This window comes from Bos grunniens, chromosome 20 (assembly GCF_055505025.1).
Source record: "Bos grunniens cultivar Pamir isolate PY7600 chromosome 20, Bosgru_T2T1.0, whole genome shotgun sequence".
Classification (NCBI taxonomy): domain Eukaryota; kingdom Metazoa; phylum Chordata; class Mammalia; order Artiodactyla; family Bovidae; genus Bos; species Bos grunniens.
The window spans coordinates 32748819-32775818 of record NC_141184.1 but is presented as its reverse complement, the minus strand read 5'-3'; the positions used below and the strand labels follow the sequence as shown (position 1 = coordinate 32775818).

Sequence of the window (27000 nt, the reverse complement as noted above, 5' to 3'; positions counted from 1 at the left end):
TTTTTAACTCTCAGGAGACCCTCCTCCCCCAGCCTTCTCTCCTACAACATGCTCTCCCTGCTGTGGACAGTGGAATCTGCCCAGGCTATGGGACTGTGGCTCTGATTTTGCATGAGGGAGAGTAGGTCTTGTTTCTTAGAAGAGCAAGTGGCCAGGGCAAAAATTGCCAGACTCGGAACTTCCCAGTTGGTCCAGTGGTTAAGAATCTGCCTTCCAGTGCAGAGGATGAAGTTTCCATCCCTGGGTAGATAACTAAGATCCCCTGTGCTGCAGGGCAACTAGGCCCATGCACCCAAATAAATAAACATTAAGGAACAAAAAACTGCCAGACTGCTTTCTCAAGTTTTGCCCTGTGTAGATGAGACTTGGCTTAATGGGAAAGGTGAAGAAGGGAAGTTTTCCAGGCTTAGCATTGATGCACAGAATGAGGAAGAAGGGGGAGGGTGAGGTTCTACCACAGTGGGACATAGCACTGTGACAAGGGATATTAGATAATGGGTGGAACATAAAGATAGTAGAATCTTTGAGGATTTGGAAGCAAGGAAGCCAAAGCAGTTTGTCATGGGCAAGGCATGAGGGTGCTGACTTGCTACAGACCTGCTTTTCAGTTTTCATTCTTGAATTTTTAAACCACAGTCAGACTCAGAGAGCTATTGAGGAATGAAGCCAAGATCGTTGTCCTCTGGTGGCGGTGTGAGGTTCACTTTTTCCTAGTTGAACTGCCAACATTTGGAGCCATTTACCACTATAACCATCACAGCAAGCAGTCTGTGGACACTCTGGATGTTCCAGCCCAAGTTGGAATGAATAATCTTGATCAAGATCCTGCTTGCAATGGGGAAGTGAACTCAAACAAAAAAGTTTTAAGTTACCTACACTTTTTCATTGAAGTATAGTTGGTTTACAAATGTGTTAGTTTCTGGTGTACAGCAAAGTGATCCAGATTTTAGATCCGAATATAATATCTGATCCAAACATTCAAATATTTGGGGGGGGGGGGGTTCTCTTCCATTATAGGTTATTATAAGATATTGAATATAGTTCCCTGTACTGTATAATAGGACCTTGTTGTTTATTTTACATATAGGAGTGTATATCTGTTTATCCCAAACTGCTAATTTATCCCTTCCCCACTCACTTTCCCCTTCGGTAACCGTAAGTTTGTTTTCTATGTCTGTGAGCCTATTTCTGTTCTGTAAATATGTTCATTTGTGTCCGTTTTTTGATTCCACATGTAAATGATATCATATACTATTTGATTTTCTTTCTCTAACTTACTTCACTTAGTATGATAATCTCTAGGTCCATCCATGTTATTGCAAATGGCATTATTTCAGTCATTTTTATGGCTGAGTAATATTCCATTGTGTATACATACCAGATCTTCTTTATCTATTCATCTGTCCATGGACACTTAGATTGCTTGCATGTCTTGTCTATTGAATATAGTGTTACAGTGACATTCGGGTATATGTATCTTAGATAAATGCCAAGGAGTGAGATTGCTGAATCATATGGTAACTCTATTTTTAGTATGAGACAAAATTTATCCCCAGCCTGGTGTTCACCAGTCATAAAAAAATGGTCCGTGCACAGTGGGAGATGTGCCTAGTGCAGGAAGAGACCACAGGAGGTCATCAGGTTAACATTCAGCACAGCACCCTTAGAAGTGGGCAGTTGGGATTATTTTCTCTCTGAAGGTTTACTTACCCCAGCACTGTGTTTGCCCTGCTGGAGAGTAAGATGCAGAGTAAATTGGGAATCATTATTGAAACACAGTAATGGGACCACAATGAGAGCGTCCAGTTCCCAGACACAGGGGTTTCAAGAAAGCAGAAAGTGCACATGGCTACTCACCAGATTCCAGGATATCGTCGGAATAAAATGCTTCCTGAAAGCACTTTTATTGGAAAATGTTATTTAGGAGAGTTTCAAGTTTATTTTAGAACTTTTTCAGTCAGTGGGTAGCACACCCATCCCCAAGCCAAGCTGAGATCACCAGATATGCAGGACAAAGAACTCTTCCAGGTCTCAGTGGACCCAGTGAAGCTGGATTAGGAGAACAACAGTGTTTAAGATCCTCGGGGGCAGGCATGGCCACTCTGCTGTCTCTCTGCTTCATAATTTCTCAACTTCTACCCTTTCTGCTGCTTTCTTTTTCCTGTTCCATTTTCCAGTTCCAATCCCCAACGTAAAACCCTGAACCTGTATTGTCACTGAGAATTCTATTTCTGAGTATGTCTCAAGGGGCATGATAGCAGGTGGAAAGAACTTCAAGAAGTTGTTTGTTAGGTGGTGTCTGGCTGGCAGATGGAGATCCACCCTCCGACCAGGAGGAGTTGGCAAAGCCTGGTCTTTTCAGGGCTCATCAAACAGCATTCAGTATTTTCCAACATCCCTGGATGGGCAGCCTTGCTCCTGCATGCCCTTCCCCCGATTTAAAAAAAAAAAAAATGTAAAATTTAAAGGGAAAATGTAAGTCATGGGCTTCCAAGAGTTTATACTTACTTCATCAAATCTATTATTTTCCAAGAGTTGTTTGGAGTGCAAAAAGGCTAATTAGTCTTTTCCAAATGTCTTTCAAAATCCTTTCTTCTAAGAAGGACATTTAGAGGCTTTGAAAATTGTTCCAGGGGTAAAAATAATATTAATAATAAATTTCTCAAAACTCTCAACCCCTGCAGGTTCAAAATTTGCTTAATTCTTCAAATGCAAGGGACTTTGAATTATTGCTGGGATTTGTCATTTCTTGCTTATGAGGCTTTTCCAAAGGGGTAAGAGTCATCACGTGGAGTCCACTAGAGTTCACTACATGGCTCACAGCCTTGCCCATGACCCAGGACACTTCCAGAGTCTTCCGAAGCAGAACCTTCAAGACAGCCTTCCCCCTCTTTCTTGGTGGCATCCATGGGGCCAGGTGGGAGTTAAACTGAAAGCATCGACTTTTCAGCCTGCCTTATTTTTGGCTAGTAGATCAGAGCCCTCCCAGAACAATTCTATTGTAGGGCATACAATCTGTATCACATAAAACCGGTGATCTATTATTGGGTGGCTTCACTGGTGGCTCAGACAGTAAAAAATCTACCTGCAATGCAGGAGACCAAGTTCCAACCGTGGGTCAGGAAAATCCCCTGGAGAAGGGAATGGCTACCCACTCCAGTATTCTTGCCTGAGAAATCCCGTGAACAGAGGAGCCTGGCAAGCTACAGTCCATGGGGTTTCAAAGAGTCAGATACGACTGAGCAACTCACACTGTGAGGTGCAAAGAGAACAATTTTTCCTTAGGGTGTGTGCAAAGGAGCCCTTTGTGCTCAGCTAACCTTGAGCATTGTCTTCGGATGACCTCTGGTGGTGGAATTTTTCCCAGCGTATGCACAGCGATGCTTCTGAGCCAAGCTATCCTTGGTACATTTTCCTACATTCCTTTTCTCCTGTTTTGTTATTCACATTCAGCAAGGAGCAAGAATCAGTTGCAAACACTCAGAATAAAGTGGTGCATGTGCCTCATCAGACTTTTGCCATTTCAAAAAGTTGCCTGTGCCTTCTCTTTCAGTGAACCTCTGATATATTTATTTCCTGTGGAAAGAGGAAGGAGCCAACATGAAGGAAAATGCAGCATCTAGAGTGGTTTTCATTTTGCTACTTTTTCTCAACGTCAGCCTTCTGAATGGTAAGTAAGAGACTGTCCTGTTCTTTTTCACTCCCTGGGGTATTTGTACGAGAGGAGGGGAGAATCCATCACAGTCCCTTTTGCAGCACAGTTACAGGAAATGAAAATGTCCATGGCATTTGCTTCTCTTCAATTATTTACAATATTATAGGGATTAAAATGAAGGCAAAAATTAATGCAAAAGACTGAATGCAGTTAATGCCGCATCCTGTCACCATGCTCTGACTTCCATCCTCATTCTGGGAGTGCAGAGAAACAATTCTGCCAGGGACATATCACAATTTCAGTCCAGGTTCTGTCCCTTATTGGCTGTGCAGCCTTGAGCCAGTTAACTTAGTTCTCTGGATTTAGACACTTTCAAAGTGAGGATAATGATGTTTCCTCCACCTCAGATGAAAAGTTGTGTGAGAAAAATCTTTGAAAACCAGTTAAGAGATCTAAGGGGATTGCTGTTACATGGTGGAAAACAGGAACACCCAACTCTGTTATGCAGGAAATGAAATTTACAACTAGACTAGCATGTGTGAGCCTGTGTGTGTACATTTCAGTGTGTCTACCCATGTCTATTTGTAAGTGTGAATACTTGTGTATATCTCTGTATCTATTAGCTTCCCTGTACATACCTGATTGAAAATGCTTCTCTGTGTGTACCTATATGCATACCCATTTGTGGGTGCATATTTCTGCATATGTACCTATGTGCGGACCAGTATCTACTTCTATAAGCATGCAGCTATGTATATTGTTCCTCTGTGATCTGTGGGTGTGTTTCTGATATGAGCTCTTCTGTTTGAGCATGTGTGTGTTGGGGGTGGGGAGTACTTCTGTGGTTGTCCCTGTGTTTGTGTGCATTTTACAGGGAAAGTGAGACCATCCGTTCATTGTAACCATCTCTTCTAAAGTGGGTGAAAGAAACATTTGACTAATTACAGTTTCACAGCTTTACCCTCCTCTCGAGTTTTCTTGAGGTACTGTTAATAACCAGTGAAATGTGAGAGAGAGAAGCTTTCAGGAAGAGAAAAAGGAACGTGGAGATTGGTACAATCCATATGGAAACTTTGAGTATTCAAATAAGCCCCAAATAATCAACGGTTGCCTTAATTGGCTTCTAAATACGCTCATTATTGAGCTGTAAACTTGTGTGTTTTTTAAAATATAAGCTTTTCCTTCCACCTCACACACTCCTCCCTAGCCACAAGAAAAAAAAAAACAAAAAATCACTTCACCCTGTGAAACTGTCCTGAAGAAATATTCCCTAGAGGTCAAGCAACATTCCAAAATGGGCAGAGTTAAGCCCAGACTGGCTGGCGTGGACGGTGTTCAGGGGATCTAAGAGCTGGCTGGGCTCCAGCTGACTCAGCCTGGGGACCTTGGCCCAGCCTTGTATCCCATCATCCCATTCCAGTCAGTTCTTCTTTCTGGCCGGTTTTGCCTAGTGCCCTCCTTCCCACCGGTGTCCTCCTCTGAACTTGTTCGTCCTGATGCTGCTTTGCTAGCAGTTCTAGCTCAGGAGCCAGCCTGAGGGATGAAGGACAAGGGTGGCAGAAAACAGACAAGCCCCCAAGGTTCAAGGATCGCCTCCTGGAAGCGCCCCTCTCTGCTCCCGATTTCCTGAACGAAACACCACCTGCAGTTACATGGCTGGGGATAGAGGGACTCTTTCCCTCCCCGGACCTGACAGATAAGGAACAGAAGAGGGTGCCAGCTCACCAAAAGCTTCAGGGGCTAGGCAACTCGAAAACTTCATCCACATTGGGTTTTCCACATCACCTCTTTCAGCCCCACTAGCTTCCAGCTGGGACTAGATAAAGATGGTAGCTCCTAACCGGGAGAACAGCTACCCACTCAGCCGCCTCTAGGAGCCCCCATGCCTCCTACCCACCAAAAGAGCCAAGAATTACAAAAGAACCCTTTGCCATCTCACCACATAAAGACCCAGGGAGAGAGGGGAAAGCACATACAAAAAGGGGACTGAAAACCCAGCTTCAGAAGTGGAGACAGGGAGGATGGGAGCCACACTGTGAGACTGAATCATAGGTCAAAGCTGAACAGAATCAAGGAAGAGTGAAGCAGGAAAGGACGGGATGGAGACGATGGGGGGAGAAGCAGCTAGAGGGGCAGCCCGGGTAACATAGTGAAAGAGCAAAAGAGCAGAGAATTGGATTCATTATGTGGGAGTGGCAGAAAGATGGGGGTCAGTGAGCAGAGGGGAGAGGTCCAATGAGCATTGGATCAGCAAATGATCACAGGATGCTTGTGTCTGAAGGCAATCTCTTTTTAAATGATCACCCTGGTGCTGTGGGCACATATCCGCTCCACAGACACCGTGGGATTCTGGAAGGGCCAGATCCTGCTCAATCCACGTGTACCCCTCGCACCCTTGCTGCTCACCATTGGTGAAATGTTACAGTTAGTCACTGATCCTAGGTTGCTGGTATCTCCATCTCACAGTACACGCACACACACTCACATACACACACACCCCATCACAAAGCTCTCTCTCTCTGAATCCTGCCAACTTCAGGGCAGCCCACAGAAGAATGCTGCAGGATGCTGACATCTTGGCACTTCTGAGTCCCACCTCCCACCCCTAGGCCTACTCTCCCTGAGACCTCATCACTGGCCTGGCCCCATCTACCTGCTTCTGTCACCAATAGAATGGCCAAAGAGTTGAACGGACCTTAATATAGACTCCGGTGCCTTCTTTTTCTAGGACAGTCACCTCCTGAAAAACCCAAGCTCGTTAAATGTCGGTCTCCTGGAAAGGAAACATTCACCTGCTGGTGGGAGCCTGGGGCAGATGGAGGACTTCCTACCAATTACACGCTGACTTACCACAAGGAAGGGTAAAATGTTCTCTTCTGTCCTAGCAAATTCCACATGGGTGTCCTTGCCCTCCAGACCATAGGACCACTGACCCTGCGTTAATTTCTGTGCTTCCCTGAATGGACACTGATAACCTCCCACTACTGGGGGAAGGGACTCTAATGCCCAGGTCCACATCCTCCTCCTAATGTCCCAGCCAAGCTCCCACGTGTCCATAAACTCCACCACCAATGAGGTGACACCAATCCATCCGTGTTACCGTTGCCTGTCATAAGCTTGAGTTGTACCCCAAAGTCATGTATAAGTGTTTCCAAAGTTAATTTTGGATGCTTATCTATCAAGCTTCTGCCAATTGTCATTTTTTTAATAATCATTGCTTTTTCAATCTAAGAGTATTATTATGTAATCCTTGACAACTCTGGTACATTAGCTGTTTGAACTTGTTTCACATGCAAGAAAATAACAAGCCCTAGAAGGAAAGGAAGATGAGGTTTTTCCTTAGGAAATCCATGGACCCATGATCTCCCAGATTGGGTATTGGGAGCTAAAAAATTGCAGTGCAAACTCAACAGGGCCATCTCTGGGCAAGGAGTTCATCACAGTTACAGTGAGACCCTCCTGGAAATCCAGGGATGGCTGTATATCCTTCCCAGTGAAGAAAACATTTACTGGAGGAACAGCTGGCCTGCCTCCCAGTGACTGCACTTAGTGGTACACAAAGCTGACATCCCCTGTGAGACCCAAAGGGGTGTCAGACACACAGCCCTCAGGAGCTCAAAGCAGCAGCATGGTGAAACAAGCCTGCTCACCTGTGTGACAAGTCTTGCGTGGAGCCCCCGTGTCTACATGTGAGCAGCCTGAGGAGCCTCTGGGACCTGAAGTACCTCCTTTCAGAGTCACTCTCCTCTGTGGCTACCTGAGTGTAATTGGAAATATACTGCAGTTTGTATCCCCTTTCAGCTTTTTTAGTGACATGTAATTCAACACATTTGTGCAATAACTGCTGCCTTGGGCATGCCCGCCTCCACCCCACCCTGGTTTGTATGATGCAAGAGAAACTCCTGAGATGACCCAATGGTAATTTGCTGAGGATGGCGGTGCCTTGGCCATGGAAAACTCAAGTGTATGTTGGCAGGGGGCGTATAGCACAAAGTCCACAACAACCTGTAGACAGGAAGGGTTGGTGAGAAACACAGTCACTGGGGCTCTGACGTGACTCCTCCACTGCTTCTCCAGCACTTCTTCCCTGAGTCACCCCTCGCTGACATGGACAGGGTCGAGAAGCTTTGGGAGCCCTTCTCCAGCTCTGTTTTTTCTTGTCCCTCCAAATTCAGTGATACTGACGTACTAGGCTCTTTGCTGCTGCTGCTGCTGCTAAGTCGCTTCAGTCGTGTCCGACTCTGTGCAACCCCACAGACGGCAGCCCATGAGGCTCCACCATCCCTGGGATTCTCCAGGCAAGAACACAGGAGCGGGTTGCCATTTCCTTCTCCAGTGCATGAAAGTGAAAAGTCAAAGTGAAGTCGCTTAGTCGTTCCCGACTCTTAGCAACCCCATGGACTGGAGCCTACCAGGCTCCTCCGTCCATGGGATTTTCCAGGCAAGAGTACTGGAGTGGGGCTCTTTATACCACTTAAAAAAAACTAGACTCTTTATACCACCTTCTTGGTGGTGGTAGTTTAGTTGCTAAGTCATGTCCGACTCTTGCGACCCCATAGACTATAACCCTTCAGGCTCCTCTGTCCATGGGATTCTCCAGGCAAGACTACTGGAGTGGGTTGCCATTTCCTTTTCCAGGGGATCTTCCTGACCCAGGGATCAAACCCATGTCTCCTGTATTGCAGGCAGATTCTTTACCATTGAGCCAGCAAGGAAGCTCCATACCACTTTCTTACTGACTCCTAATATGTTACTTGTTGCAGAGAAACACTCATCCATGAATGTCCAGACTACAAAACCGGGGGCCCCAACTCCTGCTACTTTAGCAAGAAGCACACCTCCATATGGAAGATGTACGTCATCACAGTAAACGCCATCAACCAGATGGGAATCAGTTCCTCGGATCCACTTTATGTGGACGTGACTTACATAGGTAAGGGGAAGCGTGACAGGTGAAGAATGTGTTAATTTGATATGAATCTACCGAGAGTTAAACTCAGTTTGAATCTCCTTGTCTTAGGGATAGATCCCCGAAAGGAAAGATGAAAAAATTCACAATATCCTCACCAACTGAGTGTTTTAAACCCATTTGTATTCCTGACAGTAAGACAGTAAAGATCATTGTGCCTTCCCTTGACCCTTCTTCCCACTCCCTTGCACCCAGAAGCAATGCTCTATTTAGCTTCCCTTGTCAGTCCTTCTCTCCAGCCCATCCCCTGCAACCAATGTCCCCTTCCCCCTTGGCAAGCTGGGGTTTCCTTTCTGAGATTTCTTTCCCTGAAACACGCTGCTTCGTGGAGTAGCAACTCTTAGAAGACACTCATCTGCTTCTCCACCCACAGGAATTTCTCCAGCTGCTTTGCCCCAAATTCAGTTCTCAATATGCTTATGTTCCTCAGCAACTGGAGCTATTCTTCTCAAAATAAACTACTTGGGGAGTAAATAGTGCTACTTGAACAGAAGGCTGAAGTGCAAGATCACAACCATGAGGTTTGGAAAACTCATGAGTGAATTAAAACAAAAATCTGTCTAAGAGCTGCTTCTTGCTTTGCATGATCAACACTGAGCTTCAGGGCGATGAGGCATAACTGCAGTGGCCTCTGTGGTTTGGTTGTTGTTGTTGAGTCTCTCAGTCATGTCCGACTCTTTGTGACCCCATGGACTGTATCACACCAGGCTTCCCTGTCCTTTACTATCTCCTGGAGTTTGCTCAAACTCATGTCCATTGAGTCGGTGATGCCATCCAATCATCTCATCATCTGTCGCCCGCTTCTGCTCCTGCCCTCAGTCTTTCCCACATCGGGATCTTTTCCAATGAGTTGGCTCTTCACATCAGGTGGCCAAAGCACTGGAGCTTCAGCTTCAGCATCAGTCCTTCCAGTGAATATTCAGGGTTGATTTCCTTTAGGATTGACTGATTTGATCTCCTGGCAGTCCAAGGGACTCTCAACAGTCTTCTCTAGCACCAAAGTTCAAAGGCATCAATTCTTCGGCTTTTGGTTGAGTAGCGATGACAAAGGGAATCTTAGGACAAGAGATGGCTTGGCCAGGACTGGATTCAGCCTTCCTATTAGGTTGCCTAAGGAGTAGCTAATTAGGTTCAAGGTTACCAAAGTCTTCCTGACTTACCTAGCACCAACGGAAAAGGCTCTCAAGTATTGGGCTATATATCATCCCATTGGCATATTACCAGTGGTTGATCCTTAAAAACTAGAAAAGCTTCTAACATCAGCTAGTATGCATTTCAATACTATCTCTTCCCCCCACCCAGCAAGTGATTACAGTGAGCCTGGGGGTGGAAATAGAATTTAATCTCAGCTTAAGAAAATCAAAAAGTAACACCACTTACAAATAGGAATAAATTTAATTCCATTCATATAAATAGACTTAAGACATGAAGCCTTTAAAATGCTAAACACCAAATAATTCCATTTTCATAGGCTCTTTCTTATTTTTTACTGGAGTATAATTGCTTTACAGTGGTGTGCTAGCTTCTGCTGTACTACAGAGTGAATCAGCAATAATTATACATGTATCTCCCGCATCTTGAGCCTCCTCCCACCCCACCCCACCTCTCTGCATCATCACCGAGCCGAGCTCTCCCACTGGCTGTTTTACACAGGGTGGTGTGTATGTCAGTGCAACTCCCTCAGTTTGTTCCACCCTCTCCTTACCCCACTGTGTTCACAAGTCCATTCTCTATGTCTGCATCCCTATTCCTGCCCTGAAAAGAGGTTCACCAGCACCATTTTTCTAGATTCCATATATTTGCATTAATGTTCAGTATTTGCTTTTCTTTTCTCTACAGATTCTAGATTCACCCACATCACTACGAATGATGCAATTGCATTCATTTTCATGGCTGAGTAATATCCCATTGTAAATATGTATAACCTCTTTATCCATTCATCTGTTGATGAACATTTATGTTGCTTCCATGTCCTGGCTGCAGTGAAACTTGGGGCACATGTACCTTTTTGAATTATGGTTTTCTCAGGGTATATGACTGGTAGTGGAATTGCTCAGTCATACACTAGCTCTATTTTTGTTTTTTTTTCACAGGCTCTTTTTAAAATTGCCTTACCACCAAATAATCTGCCCTAAAATATTTAATATTTGAGGTCAAAACAGTGAGCAAGAGAAGTTCTGTAATGTACTGAGGCAACTGCTATAAGGAAATTTGCGTGCATGCTCAGTCATGTCTGACTCTTTGTGACTCCGTGAACTGCAAAACATCAGGTTTCCTTCACTATCTCCCTTCACTATCTCCCAGAGTTTGCTCAAACTCATATCCATTGAGTAGGTGATGCCATTCAACCATCTCATTCTCTGTTACCTGCTTCTCCTCCTGTCCTCAATCTTTCCCAGCATCAAGGTCTTCCAATTAGTCTGCTCTTCATATCAGGTGGCTACAGTATTGGAGATTCAGCTTAGCATCAGTCTTCCAATAAATCTGTTGTTGTTCAGTTGCTCAGTAGTGTCCAACTCTTTGCAACCCCATGAACTGTAGCCTGCCTGGCTTCTCTGTCCTTCACCATCTGCTGGAGCTTGATCAAACTCTTCTCCATTGAGTCCATGATGCTATCTAACCATCTCATCCTCTGTCATCCCCTTCTCCTCCTGCCTTCAATCTTTCCCAGCATTAGAGTCTTTTCCAGTGAGTCAGTTCTTCTCATCACATAGCCAAAGAATTAGAGCTTCAGCTTCAACATCATCCTCCCAATGAATAGTCAGGATTGATTTCCTTTAGAATTGACTGGTTTGATCTCCTTGCAGTCCAAGGGACTCTCAATAATCTTCTCCAACACCACAGTTCAAAAGCATCAGTTCTTAGGCACTCAGCCTTTTTATGGACCAGCACTCACATCCACACATGACTACTAGAAAAACTTTTTCCAGTGCTGTGGCCTCTGCTGAGTTTTCCCAATTTGCTGGCATATTGAGTGAAGCACTTTCACAGTATCATTTTTTTAGGATTTGAAATAGCTCAGCTGGAATTCCATCACCTCCACTAACTTTGTTTGTAGGGATGCTTCCTAAGGCCCACTTTTAATGACCTCACATTCCATGATGTCTGGCTCTAGGTGAATGTTCACACCATCATGGTTATCTGGGTCATTAAGATCTTTCACATCTCTCCTTGATATTCTTTGGAACTCTGTATTCAGATGGGTTCAGTTCAGTTCAGTCACTCAGTTGTGTCTGATTCTTTGTGACCCCATGGACTGCAACACGCCAGACCTCCCTGTCCATCACCAACTCCCAAAGTTTACTCAAACTCATGTCCGTTGAGTCCGTGATGCCATCCAACCATCTCATCCTCTGTTGTCCCCTTCTCCTCCTGCCTTCAGTCTTTCCCAGCATCAGGGTCAGATGGGTATATCTTTCCTTTTCTCCTTTGCCTTTCACTTCTCTTCTCTTCTTTTCTCAACTATTTGTAAGGCCTCCTCAGACAATCATTTTGCCTTTTTACCTTTCTTTTTCTTGGGGATGGTTTTGATCACTGCCTCCTGTACAGTGTTACAAATCTCTGTCCATAGTTCTTCAGGCTCTTCGTCTATCAGAGCTAATCCTTGAATCTATTTCTCACTTCCACTGTTAAATTGTAAAGGATTTTATTTAGGACATACCTGAATGGCCTAGTGGTTTTCCCCACTTTCTTCAATTTAAGTCTGAATTTTATAATAAGGAGTTCATGATCTGAGCCACAGTCAGCTCCCAGTCTTGTTTTTGCTGACTGTATAGAGCTCATCCATCTTCAGCTGCAAAGAATATAATCAATCTGATTTTGGTGTTGACCATCTGGTGATGTCCATGTGTAGAGTCTTCTCCTGTGTTGTTGGAAGAGGATGTTTGCTATGATGAGTGTGTTCTCTTGACAAAACTCTGTTAGCCTTTGCCCTGCTTCATTTTGTACTCCAAGGCCAAACTTGCCTGTTATTCCAGGTATTTCTTGACTTCCTACTTTTGCATTCCAAGCTCCTATGATGAAAAGGACATCTTTTGGGGATATTAGTTCTGGAAGCTCTTGTAGGTCTTCATAGAGCCATTCAACTTCAACTTCTTTGGTATTAGTATTGGGGGCATAGACTTGGATTACTGTGATATTGAATGGTTTGCCTCAGAAACAAACAGAGATCATTCTGTCATTTTTGAGATTGCACCCAAGTACTGCATTTCAGACTCTTTTGTTGACTATGAGGGTTACTCCATTTCTTCTAAGAGATTCTTACCCACAGTAGTAGATATAATGGTCATCTGAGTTAAATTCACCCATTCCAATCCATTTTAGTTCACTGATTCTTAAAATGTTGATGTTCACGCTTGCCATCTTCTGTTTGACCAGTTCCAATTTACTTTGATTCATGGACCTAACATTCCAGGTTCCTATGCAATATTGCTCTTCACAGCATCAAACTTTACTTTCATCACCAGACACATCCACATCTAGTCATTGTTTCCACTTTGGCTCAGCCTTTTCATTCCTTCTGGAGCTATTTCTCTGCTCTTCTCCAGTAGCATATTAGGCACCTGCCAACCTGGGGAGTTTGTCTTTCAGTGTCATGTCTTTTTGCCTTGTCACACTGTTCATGGGAATAGTAAGGGTTGATTTCCCTTAGGATTGACTGACTTGATCTCTGTACTATCCAAGGGAATCTCAAGAGTCTTCTTCAGAACCACAGTTCAAAAGCATCAATTCTTCAGCACTCAGCCTTCTTCTCACATCCACACATGACTACAAGAAAAACCATAGCTTTGACTGTAAGGACCTTTGTTGGTAAAGTAATGCCTCTGCTTTTAAATATGCTGTCTAATTTGGCATAGCTTGTCTTCCAAGGAGCAAGTGTCTTTTAATTTCATGGCTGAAGTCACCATCTGCAGTGATTTTGGAGCCCAAGAAAATAAAGTCTCTCACTGTTTCCATTGTTCCCCATCTACTTGCCATGAAGTGATGGGACCAGATGCCTTGATCTTTGTTTTTTGAATGTTGAGTTTTAAGCTAGCTTTTTTACTCTCCTCTTTCACCTTCATCAAGAGGCTCTGTAGTTCCTCTTCACTTTCTGCCATTAGGATAGTGTCATCTACATATTTGAGGTTATTGATATTTCTCCCAGCAATCTTGATTCCAGCTTAAGCTTGATCCAGCCCAGCATTTCACATAATGTGTTCATTTGAAAAGACCCTGATGCTGGGAAAGATTGAGGGCAGGAGGAGAAGGGGACGACAGAGGATGAGATGGTTGGATGGCATCACTGACTCAATGGACATGAGTTTGGGTAAACTCTGGGAATTGGTGATGGACAGGGAGGCCTGGCATGCTGCTGCTCATGGGGTTGCAAAGAGTCAGACACAACTGAGTGACTGAACTGAACTGAACTCTACATTTAAGTTAAATAAGCAGGGTGACAATATACAGCCTTGACGTACTCCTTTCCTAATTTGGAACCAGTATGTTGTTCCATGTCTAGTTCTAACTGTTGCTTCTTGACCTGCATACAGGTTTCTCAGGAGGCAGATAAAGTTTTCTCGTATTCCCATTTCTTTAAGAATTTTCCACAATTTGTTGCAATTCACATGGTCAAAGGCTTTAGCATAGTCAGTGAAGCAGAAGTAGATCTTTTCAAAATCATTAAAGAAGTGTTCTTAGAATTCTCATTAACCCTGCAGGTTACAGTATTGGTGAGGGGCCACAGAAGTTCATTGACAACTTACGTTTAACCACAGTAAAGTCTATAAGCTTGAACCTCATCAAGTGATAACCTGCAGTACATAATATTGGTACATATCCCAGAAATATTTAAGTCTGCTGAAAACACTTGAAAGCAATGATTCTCAACTGGGTGCTCTTTTGCCTCCCACAGGATTTTTGGCAATGGCAGGAAATATTTTTGATTGTTGCAACACAGAGAGGGAAGATATCTAATGAGGGAGAACCCAGGGATGATGCTAACATCCTACAGTGTTCAGAACAGCCCCCACGACAAAGAATTTTCTTGTCCAAAATACACATAATGCTGAGGTTGAGAAAGTTTGCTTTCAAGGATTCATCTTGAACTTTTTACTTACACTTTTATACAAAGATGTTTTGATCAGAGGCATTTCTCAGTCTTGTGTTCAGCTTAAAACTTATAATAACTGATAACTGATGTTTATTTAGTAAATCCATATAAAACCATCTTTCTTAGGTATTTACCTAGTAATCTACAAGGATTAGGATTAGTGGCAAATTTCCTCAAGTTCATTTTTTAGACAGGTTATAATGCCAAGTCCACTAGAGTTACACTCACTCTTCTCTCACCTGGAATTGAGATTGATTTGAGGAGGTAAGAAATGAATGGAGAAAATGTGACTAGCCAGCAAGACTGAAATTAGGGTAAGGCAAACCAGCACCCTAGGCCCGTCACTCTTTTAAATTAATCTTGGTCAAGTATAGTTGATTTAGAGTGTTGTATTCATTTCTGCTGTACAGCAAAGCAATTCCATTATACACACACACACACACACACACTGTTTTCTAATATTCTTTTCCATTATAGTTTGTCACAGGATATTGAATGTAGTTCCCTGTGCTATATGCTAGGACCTTGCTGCCTATCCATTCAATATGAATTTGCATCTGCTCACCCCAAACTCCCAGTGCATCCATCCCTCATTCTCCTTTCACCTTGCCAACCACAAGTCTGTTCTCATGTCTATGATTCTGTTTCGTAGATAAGTTCACCTGTGTCATATTTTAGATTCCACATACAAGTGATACCGAATGGTGTTTGTCTTTTTCTTTCTAACTTACTTCAGTTAGTATGATAATCTTTTTTTTTTCTTTTTTTAATTATTATTATTATTTTTTTTTTACTTTACAATATCGTATTGGTTTTGTCATACATCAACATGCATTCGCCACGGGTGTACATGTGTTCCCCATCCTGAACCCCCCTCCCACCTCCCTCCCCATACCATCCCTCTGGGTTATCCCAGTGCACCAGCCCCAAGCTTCATGTATCCTGCATCGAACTGGACTGGCGATTCATTTCTTATATGATATTATACATTTTTTAATGCCATTCTCCCAAATCATCCCCCCCTCCCTCTCCCACAGAGTCCAAAAGACTGTTCTATACATCTGTGTCTCTTTTGCTGTCTCGCATACAGGGTTGTCGTTACCATCTTTCTAAATTCCATATATATGCGTTATCTTTAGGTCCATTCATGTTGCTACAAATGGCATTATTTCATTCTTTTTAATGGGTGAGCAGTATTCCATTGAATATGTGTGTGTGTGTGTGTGTGTGTGTGTATGCTGTGCTTAGTTGCTCAGTCATGTCCAACTCTTTGTGACCCCATGGACTGTACCCACCAGCTCCTCTGTCCATGGGATTCTCCAGGCAAGGATGCTGGAGTGAGTTACCATTTCCTTCTCTCTCTCTCTCTGTCTCTCTCTCTCTCTCTCTCTCTATATATATATATATATTTATATAAATTTATACATATTTATTTTGTGTTTATATTTTATATAATTTCATATCTTTAATATATATGTATATAAATTTATATGTATAGAATCACATCTTCTTTACCCATTTATCTGTCAATGGACATTTAGGTTGTTTTTATGTCTTGGCTATTGTGAATACTGCTGCTATGAACACAGAAGTGTATGTGTCTTTTTGAATTATAGTTTTATCTGGATATATGCCCAGAGTGGAATTGCTGAATCATATGACAATTCTGTTTTTAGATTTTTGAGGTACCTCCATGCTGTTTTCAATGGTGACTTGCACCAACTTACGTTCCCACCAACAGTGTAGGAGGGTTCCCTTTTTTCCACACTCTCTCCAGCATTTGTTATTTATAGATTTTTTTAATTACAGCCATTCTGACTAGTGTGAGGTGATACCTCACTGTAGTTTGATTTGCATTTCTCTAATAGTTAGTGATGTTGAGCATCTTTTCATGTGCCTCTTGGTCACCTGTATGTCTTCTTTGGAGAAATGTCTATTTAGCTCTTTTGCCCATTTTTCAATTGGTTGTTTTTGTGTTTTCTTATTAAGTTGTATTAGTTGTTTGTATATTATAGAAATTAAGCCCTTGTTGGTTACACCATTTACAAATATTTTCTCCCATTCTGTAGGTTGTCTTTTCATTTTGTTTATGGTTCCCTTTGCTGTGCAAAAGCTTGTAAGTTTGATTAGGCCCCATGTGTTTAGTTTTGCTTTTATTTTTATTTTCTTGGTACACACTAGTGGTAAAGAACCCTCCTGCCAATGCAGCTTAGACGTAAGAGACTCGGGTTCAATCCCTGGGTCAGGAAGATCCCGTAAAGGAGGGCATGGCAACCCACTCCAGTATTCATACCAGAAGAATTCAATGGACAGAGAAGCCTGGAGGGCTGTAGTCCATAGGGTCTCACAGAGTTGGACACAACTAAAGCAACTTAGCATGCATGCATGTAGACTGACCTAAGAAAACATTGATATGATTTACATCAGAGAATGTTTTGCCTATGTTCTCTTCTAAGAGTTTTATAGTGTCTGTCTTATATTTAAGTCTTTAAGCCATTTTGAGTTTATTTTTGTGTATGGTGCAAGGGAGTGTTCTAACTTCATTGATTTACACGCAGCTGTCCAGCTTTTCCAACACCACTTGCTGCAAAAATTGTTTTTTCTCCATTGTTCATTCTTGCCTCCCTCCCTTGTCAGATATTAATTGATCATGGGTGTGTGGATTTATTTCTGGGCTCTCTCTTCTGTTTCATTGATACATATGTCTGTTTTTGTGCCAAGACAATGCTGGTTTGATTACTGTAGCTCTGTAGTATTGTCTGAAGTCCGGGAGGGTCACGCCTCCACCTTTTTTCCTTTTCCTCAGAATTGCTTGAGCAATTTTATAGTTCTTTGGGCTTTTATAGTTCTATATAAATTTTAGGAGTATTTGTTCTACTTATGTGAAAAGTCTCATGGGTAATTTGATAGGGATGACATTAAATCTGTAGATTGCTTTGGGTAGTATGGCCTAGGTACCGCACTCTTAAGGAGGAACTCACAGACCTTTACTTGAAGAAACCGGAGAGTAAGTGCCTCCTTCATTTTTTATTTTATTGTGGTAAAATACCTATAACATAGGACTCCGTATTTTAACCATTTTAAAGGCTGCCATTCAGTGGTATTAGTTCATTCACAATGTTATGCAACAATCCCCACAGTCTAGTTCCAGAACTCTTTCGTCACTCAAAGTAAAAGCTTCCTACCCATTCAGCAGTTTTTCTGGATTCCCCTCCATGGCCCCAGCTCCAGAGCAACTACTAATCTGCGTTATGTCTCTGTCGATTTGTCTCTTCTGAATGCTTCATATACCTGGAATCATATACTATTTGGCCCTTCGTGTCTGGCGTCTTTCACTAAGCATTATGTTCTCAAGGTTCATCTGTGTTGTAGCTGTATCAAGACTGTCTCCTTTCAGCTGAATAATGTTCCATTATAAGGATATCATTTGTCCATTCATCAGTTGATGGACATTTGGGTTGTTTCACCTATTGGCTCTTGTGAATAGTGCTGTTATGAACATTCATAAATGAGTTCTTGTTCTAACACCTGCTATCAGTTTTTCTGGGTATGTATTTAGGAGTGACATTGCTGGGTGACATGATAATTTCATGTTTAACTTTTTGAGCACCTGTCAGACTTTTCCACAGTGGCTACGCCATGGTACATTCCCACCAGCTATGCATGAAGGTTCCAAAGTCTCCAACATTCTTGCCAACACTTGTTAATTTTCATTTTTTCAATCCTAGCCATTCTAGTGGGTACGAAGTGATATGCCACTGTGGTTTCGATTTGCATTTCCTGAATGACTAATGACTTTGAGCACCAACAGGGGCTTCTTGGCTGTTTTTGCCACCTTAAACGTTGCACCTCATGTGACCCACTTGCTTCAGCCTAGTCCCAACTCTGCTGATCAGTGCCTGACATCAATACAAAGTGGCCCCTAAACATGGAGGGAAAGCTGGCGAGATCTGCCTCTAAGTCTTAGAATTCTGCATTCAAACATCTCTATTTGACTAAAGATGGAGTTTCTTTCATATCTGCAGTTGAACCAGAGCCTCCTGCAAACCTGACTTTGGAATTAAAACATCCAGAAGATAGAAAACCATATCTATGGATAAAATGGTCTCCACCCACCATGACTGATGTAAAATCTGGTTGGTTCATTATCCAGTATGAAATTCGATTAAAACCTGAGAAAGCAACTGATTGGGAGGTGAGTCAGTTGGAAACTTTTGGAAGGAACTGTGTCCTTTGGCAAAGATGAAGACCCCAACTGAGAATCGGTCGTGCCTCCTAATTATTAGGCCGCCATGTTTTCTTCCTGATACTGATGTAACCCTCGCACATGTGGAAAGGCTTTCTCCCTACATCCATCCATCTCCCTGCATCTCCTGGGATGGATGGGGACTCATCATCACAGCTCTCCCAGGACTAGATCCTTGCAACTGAACAGCCTTTTCTGCCAGGTTTCCAACCCACCCCCCTCAGGATATCTTAGATCGAAATGTCTATGAGAGTTCTTAAGTGGCACTAAGTTGGAGGAAAAAAATCTCAATGTAATCAGTCCATGGTTAATGGCTTTTTTATTTACTTTTAAATTCTTCATTGTAAAGAAATAGTACAATAAATTATAGACATTATAATAATCTATTCTTAAATATTTTAGTTGTTGTTGTTATTTAGTCACTAAGTTGTGTCTGACTCTTTTGCAACCCCATGGACTGTAACCTACCAGGCTCCTCTGTCCATGGTATTTTCCAGGCAAGAATACTGGAGTGTGTTGCCATTTCTTTCTCCAGGAGATCTTCCCAACCTAGGGATTGAACCCACATCTCCTGCATTGGCAGGCAGATTCTTTACCACTAAGCCACCAGTGAAGCCCTAAAGACTTTATTATATGTCTCTTTTAAAGAAGGAGTATTTCCAAATATATATTTCCAAAGTATAGCCAAAATAATATGATCACATGTAGAAAATTAATTGAAATTCCTTAATAGCATCTTTTGTAATTCTTTAATATCATTTAATGGCTAGTCCATATTTTAATTCCCCCAACTGCTTCAAAAATATTTCAGTAGCTAGTTTGTCTTAACCAGAATCCACTTCAAGATCACATACTGGCTGACTCATGTACCCCTTCAATCTCAACGTGCTAAGGAGACCAAGCCACTTGTCTCAAAGAATGTCCCACCTTCTGCATCTGTCTGATTAGTTCTTTATAAGGTCAAGGTCATTTAGCCAGTTTCTCTGTCCCCACATTTCCTGTAACCAGACATTAAAAGACTTGATTAGATTCCAGTTGAACAATTTTTGGCGAGGAGATTTCAGAGGTGATGTTATATGTTTCATATTGCATCGTATCAGGAGACAAACCCATTCTGGTCAACCTACCATAAATGATGCTAAAACTGGCTGCTGGACTGGGGAGATCACATCCTGATCCCTTGATTGTAAAGTCATGTTTGATTTATGCACAACTGCTTCAGTGTTCGTAAATACCCAGTTCTCTTTCACCTAGGGGCTTCACACCCATGAATAATCCTTAAGTCACTTATTTTATTAGGTTTGGAAAATAACAAATTTCCAATTTTGTTAAGTAGTCACCTTCTATAATGTAGAATTCAGAAGGTAAGATGTAGGGAGCAGTATATTTGTCTTTCTGAAATAGTGTTCCAAATGGAGAAGTAGAAAACCTGTTGTTTTTTGTGTGAGCAGTGTTTAACAGGAGGAAGGGATGGGCGGAGAGGGTGAAATGGTGTGAACAGGGTATGTAGTGTGACCTACATACTGGCTTCTCTGCTAGTGTATCTCCTAAAGGAAAAGTTTCCTTATAACACAAGTCAGAGTGACTTCTGTTTTCCTTGGCCCTCCCTAGACTCATTTTACTCCGAAGCAGACTCAGCTTAAGATTTTCAACTTATATCCAGGACAAAAATACCTTGTGCAGATTCGCTGCAAGCCAGACCATGGATACTGGAGTGAGTGGAGCCCAGAGAGCTCCATCCAGATACCTAATGGTAAGTGTCTTGAAATTCCCCAAGGAAGAGGGGATTCTGCCTGAAATCTGCCATTGTTTTATTGCTAAATATTTTTAAACAGAATGGGTTTAGTAAACTTGTATGTTGTAACTACTAACAGAAAAACTATTTTGAGTCTTAAGCAGAAGAATGAGTGGAGGTGGATTTATCATCTCTCCACTCAATACAGAGACGTCTGAAAGTATAGCATCTTTCCCTAGGCCACTGTGAGTGAGGATCAGTTTCTATTAATAGGATAGGATATATCTGCAGACATGAGCTTGGAGCGTCTCCAAGGGCTTGATGGTCAATTATTCTGCCCTCCACATCTGCCCAATCCCTATCATTCAAGGTTATCACCTAGAATTTGCAAGGTGCTATCCCACCTGACTGCAAGGAGATCCAACCAGTCCATTCTGAAGGAGATCAGCCCTGGGTGTTCTTTGGAAGGAATGATGCTAAAGCTGAAACTCCAGTACTTTGGCCACCTCATGCGAAGAGTTGACTTACTGGAAAAGACTCTGATGCTGGGAGGGATTGGGGGCAGGAGGAGAAGGGGACGACAGAGGATGAGATGGCTGGATGGCATCACTGACTCGATGGACTTGAGTTTGACTGAACTCCGGGAATTGGTGATGGACAGGGAGCCTGGCGTGCTGCAATTCATGGGGTCGCAAAGAGTTGGACACGACTGAGTGACTGGACTGAACTGAACTGAACTGATCCCACCTGAAAGGCATGTACTGATTTTCAGTCCTTGATGACAATTACATGTTGATCTCATTCAAGGAACAGTATGTAGAAGGCATCCAGTTCTTCAAGTGCCATTAAACATAGTGGCTGGTTTTCTACAAAGGAATGATTCATCTTGCATTTCTACAGTACTTTACAAAGTCTTTACCTTGTTTGGTCCTCCCAACCATCTCAGGTATTCAGAAAGAATAGAATTTCCATTAGCAACTGAAAGAGAGGAAACTGGAGCTCAGTGGAATTAGAAGTCTTGCCCAGAACCACATGGCAAAGCCTAGCTCTTGTGACTACTGGCCTGACCAAAATATCAGGGTTTGCGCTGGCATAGGGAACATAGCACTAAACTACAGGCCATAAGACTGTGCATCCAGTCCTAGCTCTTACTAAATAAAAGCACAGGGTCTAGAAGCAGACGGCCTGGGTTCAAATCCCAGATGGCAACTTTATGGCTACCTGCCTCTGAATACACCACTCCTTGAGTCTCAGTTCCTCATCTTTACATACAGCAATGTATGTAAAGCAATGTATGTAAAGAGCTTAACATCATATGGCTTTTACTAGGAACTTAATAAACGTTAGCTTGTTGTTATTTTTACTGTAACTGACCATGTCCTCATGGATTTCCTCTGTAAGTATCACCTAAAATGATATTTTAAAGCACTTTGAAATGTTTAGAGTACTGTAAAACATATGCTGCATATTAAAATTTAATAATATTGGGAAAAAAGTAAATCCATCATTAACGCTACTCTGTTTGGATTGCTGTTCAAATCAAAAAAGGTATAGAGGGGCAGGGGACTTATGTTCAAAAGTCTCATTTCTTTGTTTGTTTTAAACAATGCTGTGTGTGATCAAAGCTTTCTGGCTGTTTGTTTTTAGACTTCCCAGTGAAGGACACAAGCATGTGGATCTTTGTGGCCATCCTTTCTGCTGTCATCTGTTTGATTATGGTCTGGGCAGTGGCTTTGAAGGGCTATAGGTATTTCACTCTACCCTTCTCTCAGTCATGGTTGTCAGGGATAATGGCCAAAAAAGACAATACAGAAATGATGAAAACCTACAGATAATTCAAGCACCTCGTTTTAGCCATTAGTGGCAGTGTGTTCACCATGAAAAAGCTTTTATCAGTGCTAGCAAAAGTAGAATAGACTCATTTTAAGCTGATGTTCTTTCCATCAAATGGAGGCTGACAGTTGTGAAATAGTAAAAATCTGGCAAGAGTAGCAAACAATCCACTAGTCATTTCAGAATCAGTCAGAGTTAACTAGCCAGAGTTCATTTTAACGTTGGCCTTTATGGCTCAGATGGTAAAGAATCTGCCTGCAATACAGGAGACCCAGCTTCAGTCCCACAATTGGGAAGATCCCCTGGAGAAGGAAGTGGCTACCCATTCCAGTCTTCTTCCCTGGAGAATTCCATGAACAGAAGAGCCTGGCAGGCTACAGTCCATAGGGTCGCAAAGAGTCAGACACTACTCTTTGTTGAACACTTAACACTCTATAGTTTATTCATTGTTGTCACCACTGATTTAGTGGTTTCATTTAGTAGCCTCAGAACTCCTAACTTCTACCTACCATAGTCCATGTAGCAGCCATTTGGAGATAAGGCTAATCTTTCAAAAGTTACAAAGTGATAACATGTACCATTTATCTTATCTCACGAATCATTTTATAGCATGGTGACCTGCATCCTCCCACCAGTTCCAGGGCCAAAAATAAAAGGATTTGATGTTCATCTGCTGGAGGTAAGTGCCAGGGTGGAAACTGTATTGTGACTTGCCCCTGTGTAACTGTCATCTTTACACATGCGCACACCATCCCCATTAGTGCAGTCTGGCTAGCTTGGCCATCCATGGCTTGTTGTCCCTCCCCTTCAGCAGGGGTGCTCACAGAAAGATGTGAGAGGCATGAGGGTAATTACTGTCAGGAAGTGTCAGAGGGCAATGAAAGAAAGCCAAGAAAACATCAGCACACATAGCAATGCTTGTTGCTGCTGCTGCTAAGTCGCTTCAGTCGTGTCCGACTCTGTGCTACCCCATAGACGGCAGCCCACCAGGCTCCCCCGTCCCTGGGATTCTCCAGGCAAGAACACTGGAGTGGGTTGCCATTGCCTTCTCCAATGCATGAAAGTGAAAAGTGAAAGTGAAGTCGCTTAGTTGTGTCCGACTCTTAGCGACCCCATGGACTGAAGCCTACCAGGCTCCTCCATCTATGGGATTCTCCAGGCAAGAGTACTGGAGTGGAGTGCCATTGCCTTCTCCAGCAATGCTTGTTAGGTTTATCAAATCTGTTCATAAGCCCTGTCATAAACATTTTATACAAATAATCAGTTGAGAAAGTGGGTGAATATTTGATGAATACAAAAGCGTGACCTTCCACCAGCCCCTCCTCCATCAGACTTTGTAAGCTCTCACTTGAATATTCTCTACATAAGGCCATAGTAACAGAATATCTTACTGCAATTTTTGCTCAGTTTGAGTGCTCAGCTAACACTGGCTCAGTACAAGGGAGCTGGTATTTGCCAGAGCCCATTTAGACAGATTCAAGTGGGAATTAAATTTAAGTGTTCTGAATGAAAAGAGGGGTTAGAACATTTTACATTTCTCTGCAGGTTGAAGTACATATTAATAGTTTCGATTTGACCTTCAGCTTAACATGGAGGTATATAAAAGCAGTTACCTACTCATTATGTCACTTGACATCAGCCACTGTGAGGCCAAAAGCACAAGATTGTGAAAAGTCAGCCCCAGGGAATTTATTCTGATGGCGTTCACTTTGATTGCAGATATCACAGCCTTCTCGCCTTGTGTCTATGTTTTAATAGAAGGGCAAGTCCGAAGAACTTCTGAGAGCTCTGGAAAGCCAAGACTTCCCCCCGACTTCTGACTGCGAGGACTTGCTGATGGAGTTCATAGAGGTAGATGACTGTGAGGACCAGCAGCTGATGCCACGCCCCTCCAAAGAACACACGGAGCAAGGCGTGAAGCCCATGCACCTGGATCTTGACAGTGACTCTGGCCGGGGCAGCTTCGACAGCCCTTCGCTCTTGTCTGAAAAGTGTGATGAACCTCAGGCCCATCCCTCCAAGTTCCATACTCCCGAGGGCCCTGAGAAGCTGGAGAATCCCGAAACAAACCTTACATGTCTCCAGGCCCCTCAGAGCACAAGCGGGGAAGGCAAAATCCCCTATTTTCTGGCCAATGGACCCAAATCTTCCACATGGCCTTTCCCGCAGCCCCCCAGCCTACACAGCCCCAGATATTCTTACCACAACATTGCTGACGTGTGTGAGCTGGCCCTGGGCATGGCAGGCACCACAGCCACTTCGCTGGACCAAACAGACCAACATGCTTTAAAAGCCTCAAAAACCATTGAAACTGGCAGGGAAGGAAAGGCAACCAAGCAGAGGGAGTCAGAAGGCTGCAGTTCCAAGCCTGACCAAGACACGGTGTGGCCACTACCCCAAGACAAAACCCCCTTGATCTCTGCTAAACCCTTGGAATATGTGGAGATCCACAAGGTCAGCCAAGATGGAGTGCTGGCTCTGTTCCCAAAACAAAACGAGAAGTTTGGCGCCCCTGAAGCCAGCAAGGAGTACTCAAAGGTGTCCCGGGTGACAGATAGCAACATCCTGGTGTTGGTGCCGGATCCGCAAGCGCAAAACCTGACTCTGTTAGAAGAACCAGCCAAGAAGGCCCCGCCAGCCCTGCCATAGAATCCAGCCAAGGCCGACCTGGCTATCTCCCCCACACCCCCAGGCAACTGCAGACTCCAGTTGGGCTGGGGACTGGGTCCCCCAGGTTTTATGCACTCTTGCAGTGAGAGTTATGGAAGGATGGGTTCAATTGTGATTTTCCTTCAGGGAACACTACAGAGTACGTGAAATGCACTCTACCAGAGAGGGCTCAAGAACAGGGTTAGAATGACACTACCCAACTCCCAGTTCACTCTTAATTCTCTATTTTCAACCAGTTGCCTCTCTGTCCAACAGCTGATTCCAGAACAAATCGTTCCATCTTGTGTGATTTGTAGATTTACTTTTTTGCTATTAGTTGTCAGATTATATGTTCAAAGATATAAAAGCACATTGCCTAGTATTCTTAAGAGACAGTGCCAATAGGTATATAATCTGGAAAAGGCCTTCATGGTTTCGTATGTGACAGAGGGGTATAAGTCAGTCAAAATTGTTTACCATGGGAAGATGGTAGATAGGAGAGAAATGCCATGAAAACCACTTTGAAGACCAGTTGCTTAACCTTTGCACTCCTCTTTCATTTTATTAGGATTAACCAAATACAATGCACTTAAAAAGATTCATTCTAGAACACCTGACAAATTGTTTCCATCCGTTCCTATTACCTTAAAATGACACATGGCCAATATGCAAGTAAACAGGATGCCTCCATTTTTTTTTAGTAGTTTGAGTTTATTAAGCATGGATTTTACCCCTAAATTGTATTTCATTCTGAAACTTCTAGAAAATAGGGTTTTAGAAAGTGAAATTTTCTTACACAGGAGGCAAATGAGTTTCATGTGGTGAATCCTTCTAAAATGTTTTCCTCTTTCATTTGAGCATGATAGATAATTTATTACACACCCTTGTCTTCTGTTAGTGAAAAAAAAAGTCCCAAAAGATTAACTTTAATTTAAAATATAATCATAGCAGGATGCTCACGGAAGTACTGCCTTACTGTATATACAAATTCTACTTTAATATAAACCCATAAGTTTAACAATGTATTTTTGAAGACTATTTTTCTATCACTTAAGTAAAATAAAAGACTATTTTCTATCTTCCCAGTACAGCTTGTTTACGTATTCAGCAGGTACAGTGTTTATATGAGGTTATAATGAGTATTTTCAGTACTCGGCGATATATACAGTCCCTGTTTGTGGAATAAAATGCCATACCAAGCCAAAGCCCACTGAGGAATAGGAAGTGGATGACAAAATTCAATTTCCAGCACAGTGTAGTACAGTTTTTCTGATTCTTTTTATCTCCCGGATACTTTAAATAGCAATCAAGAAACTAGAGTTTTAGGACTCTCCACAAACTGAAAATTACTTCTTTTGTAATTTAGGGCCACTCTGGGGGTTCTGCTCTTGGGGTGAAAATTTTCACTTCTCTGTGAAATTTTCACTTCTCTGGGTAAAAATTCATAAAGATGAAATTTTCACTTCTCTGGGTGAAAATTTATACAGATGAAGAAGGAGAGTGGAAACATTTAACATACTGCCTTAGAGAGAGGGTTTTTGTTTTGTTTTTCTGAGCAATCTTGGGCAAATCCACTTGTGTGCTCACTTCTTCAGCTGGAACACAAAGAATCTGAGCTCCCTCTGTGAGTTAAATATTCCAGCCCAATAAGTCCATGTTGACAGGAACGGGACTCAGAGGTTGGCTGATGTGTGAAAGTGAACACACTGCCAGAGCTCCCAGAAATGCAAAGGTAACATATCTGAGGCTCTGTTCACCCAATACACACACAACTGGTTAAGAGTGAGGGAGCTGTTGGGGAAGATTGTCCAAGTTTATTCAG

At 42.7% G+C, this 27000-nt stretch overlaps 1 protein-coding gene across 12 annotated transcripts in view; it reads left to right on the top strand.

Moving 5' to 3' along the window:
- Nucleotides 1-26263, top strand: part of PRLR (prolactin receptor) — a 189687-nt gene extending 163424 nt beyond the window's left edge. For 7 of the 12 annotated variants that reach the window (XM_086361380.1, XM_086361384.1, XM_086361383.1 and 4 more), the window contains 8 exons: nt 3554-3670; nt 6384-6516; nt 8419-8588; nt 18741-18910; nt 20573-20714; nt 22344-22443; nt 23139-23208; nt 24288-26263. In XM_086361380.1, the coding sequence (XP_086217506.1) occupies nt 3601-3670; nt 6384-6516; nt 8419-8588; nt 18741-18910; nt 20573-20714; nt 22344-22443; nt 23139-23208; nt 24288-25178 (1746 nt within the window). In that variant the 5' untranslated portion in view covers nt 3554-3600 and the 3' untranslated portion in view covers nt 25179-26263. Of the gene's footprint in view, nt 1-3553; nt 3671-6383; nt 6517-8418; nt 8589-18740; nt 18911-20572; nt 20715-22343; nt 22444-23138; nt 23209-24248 lie in introns of all 12 variants that reach the window. The other 5 variants (XM_086361388.1, XM_086361385.1, XM_086361389.1 and 2 more) reach the window with 1 other exon arrangement.
- The last annotated feature ends 737 nt before the right edge of the window (nt 26264-27000 follow it).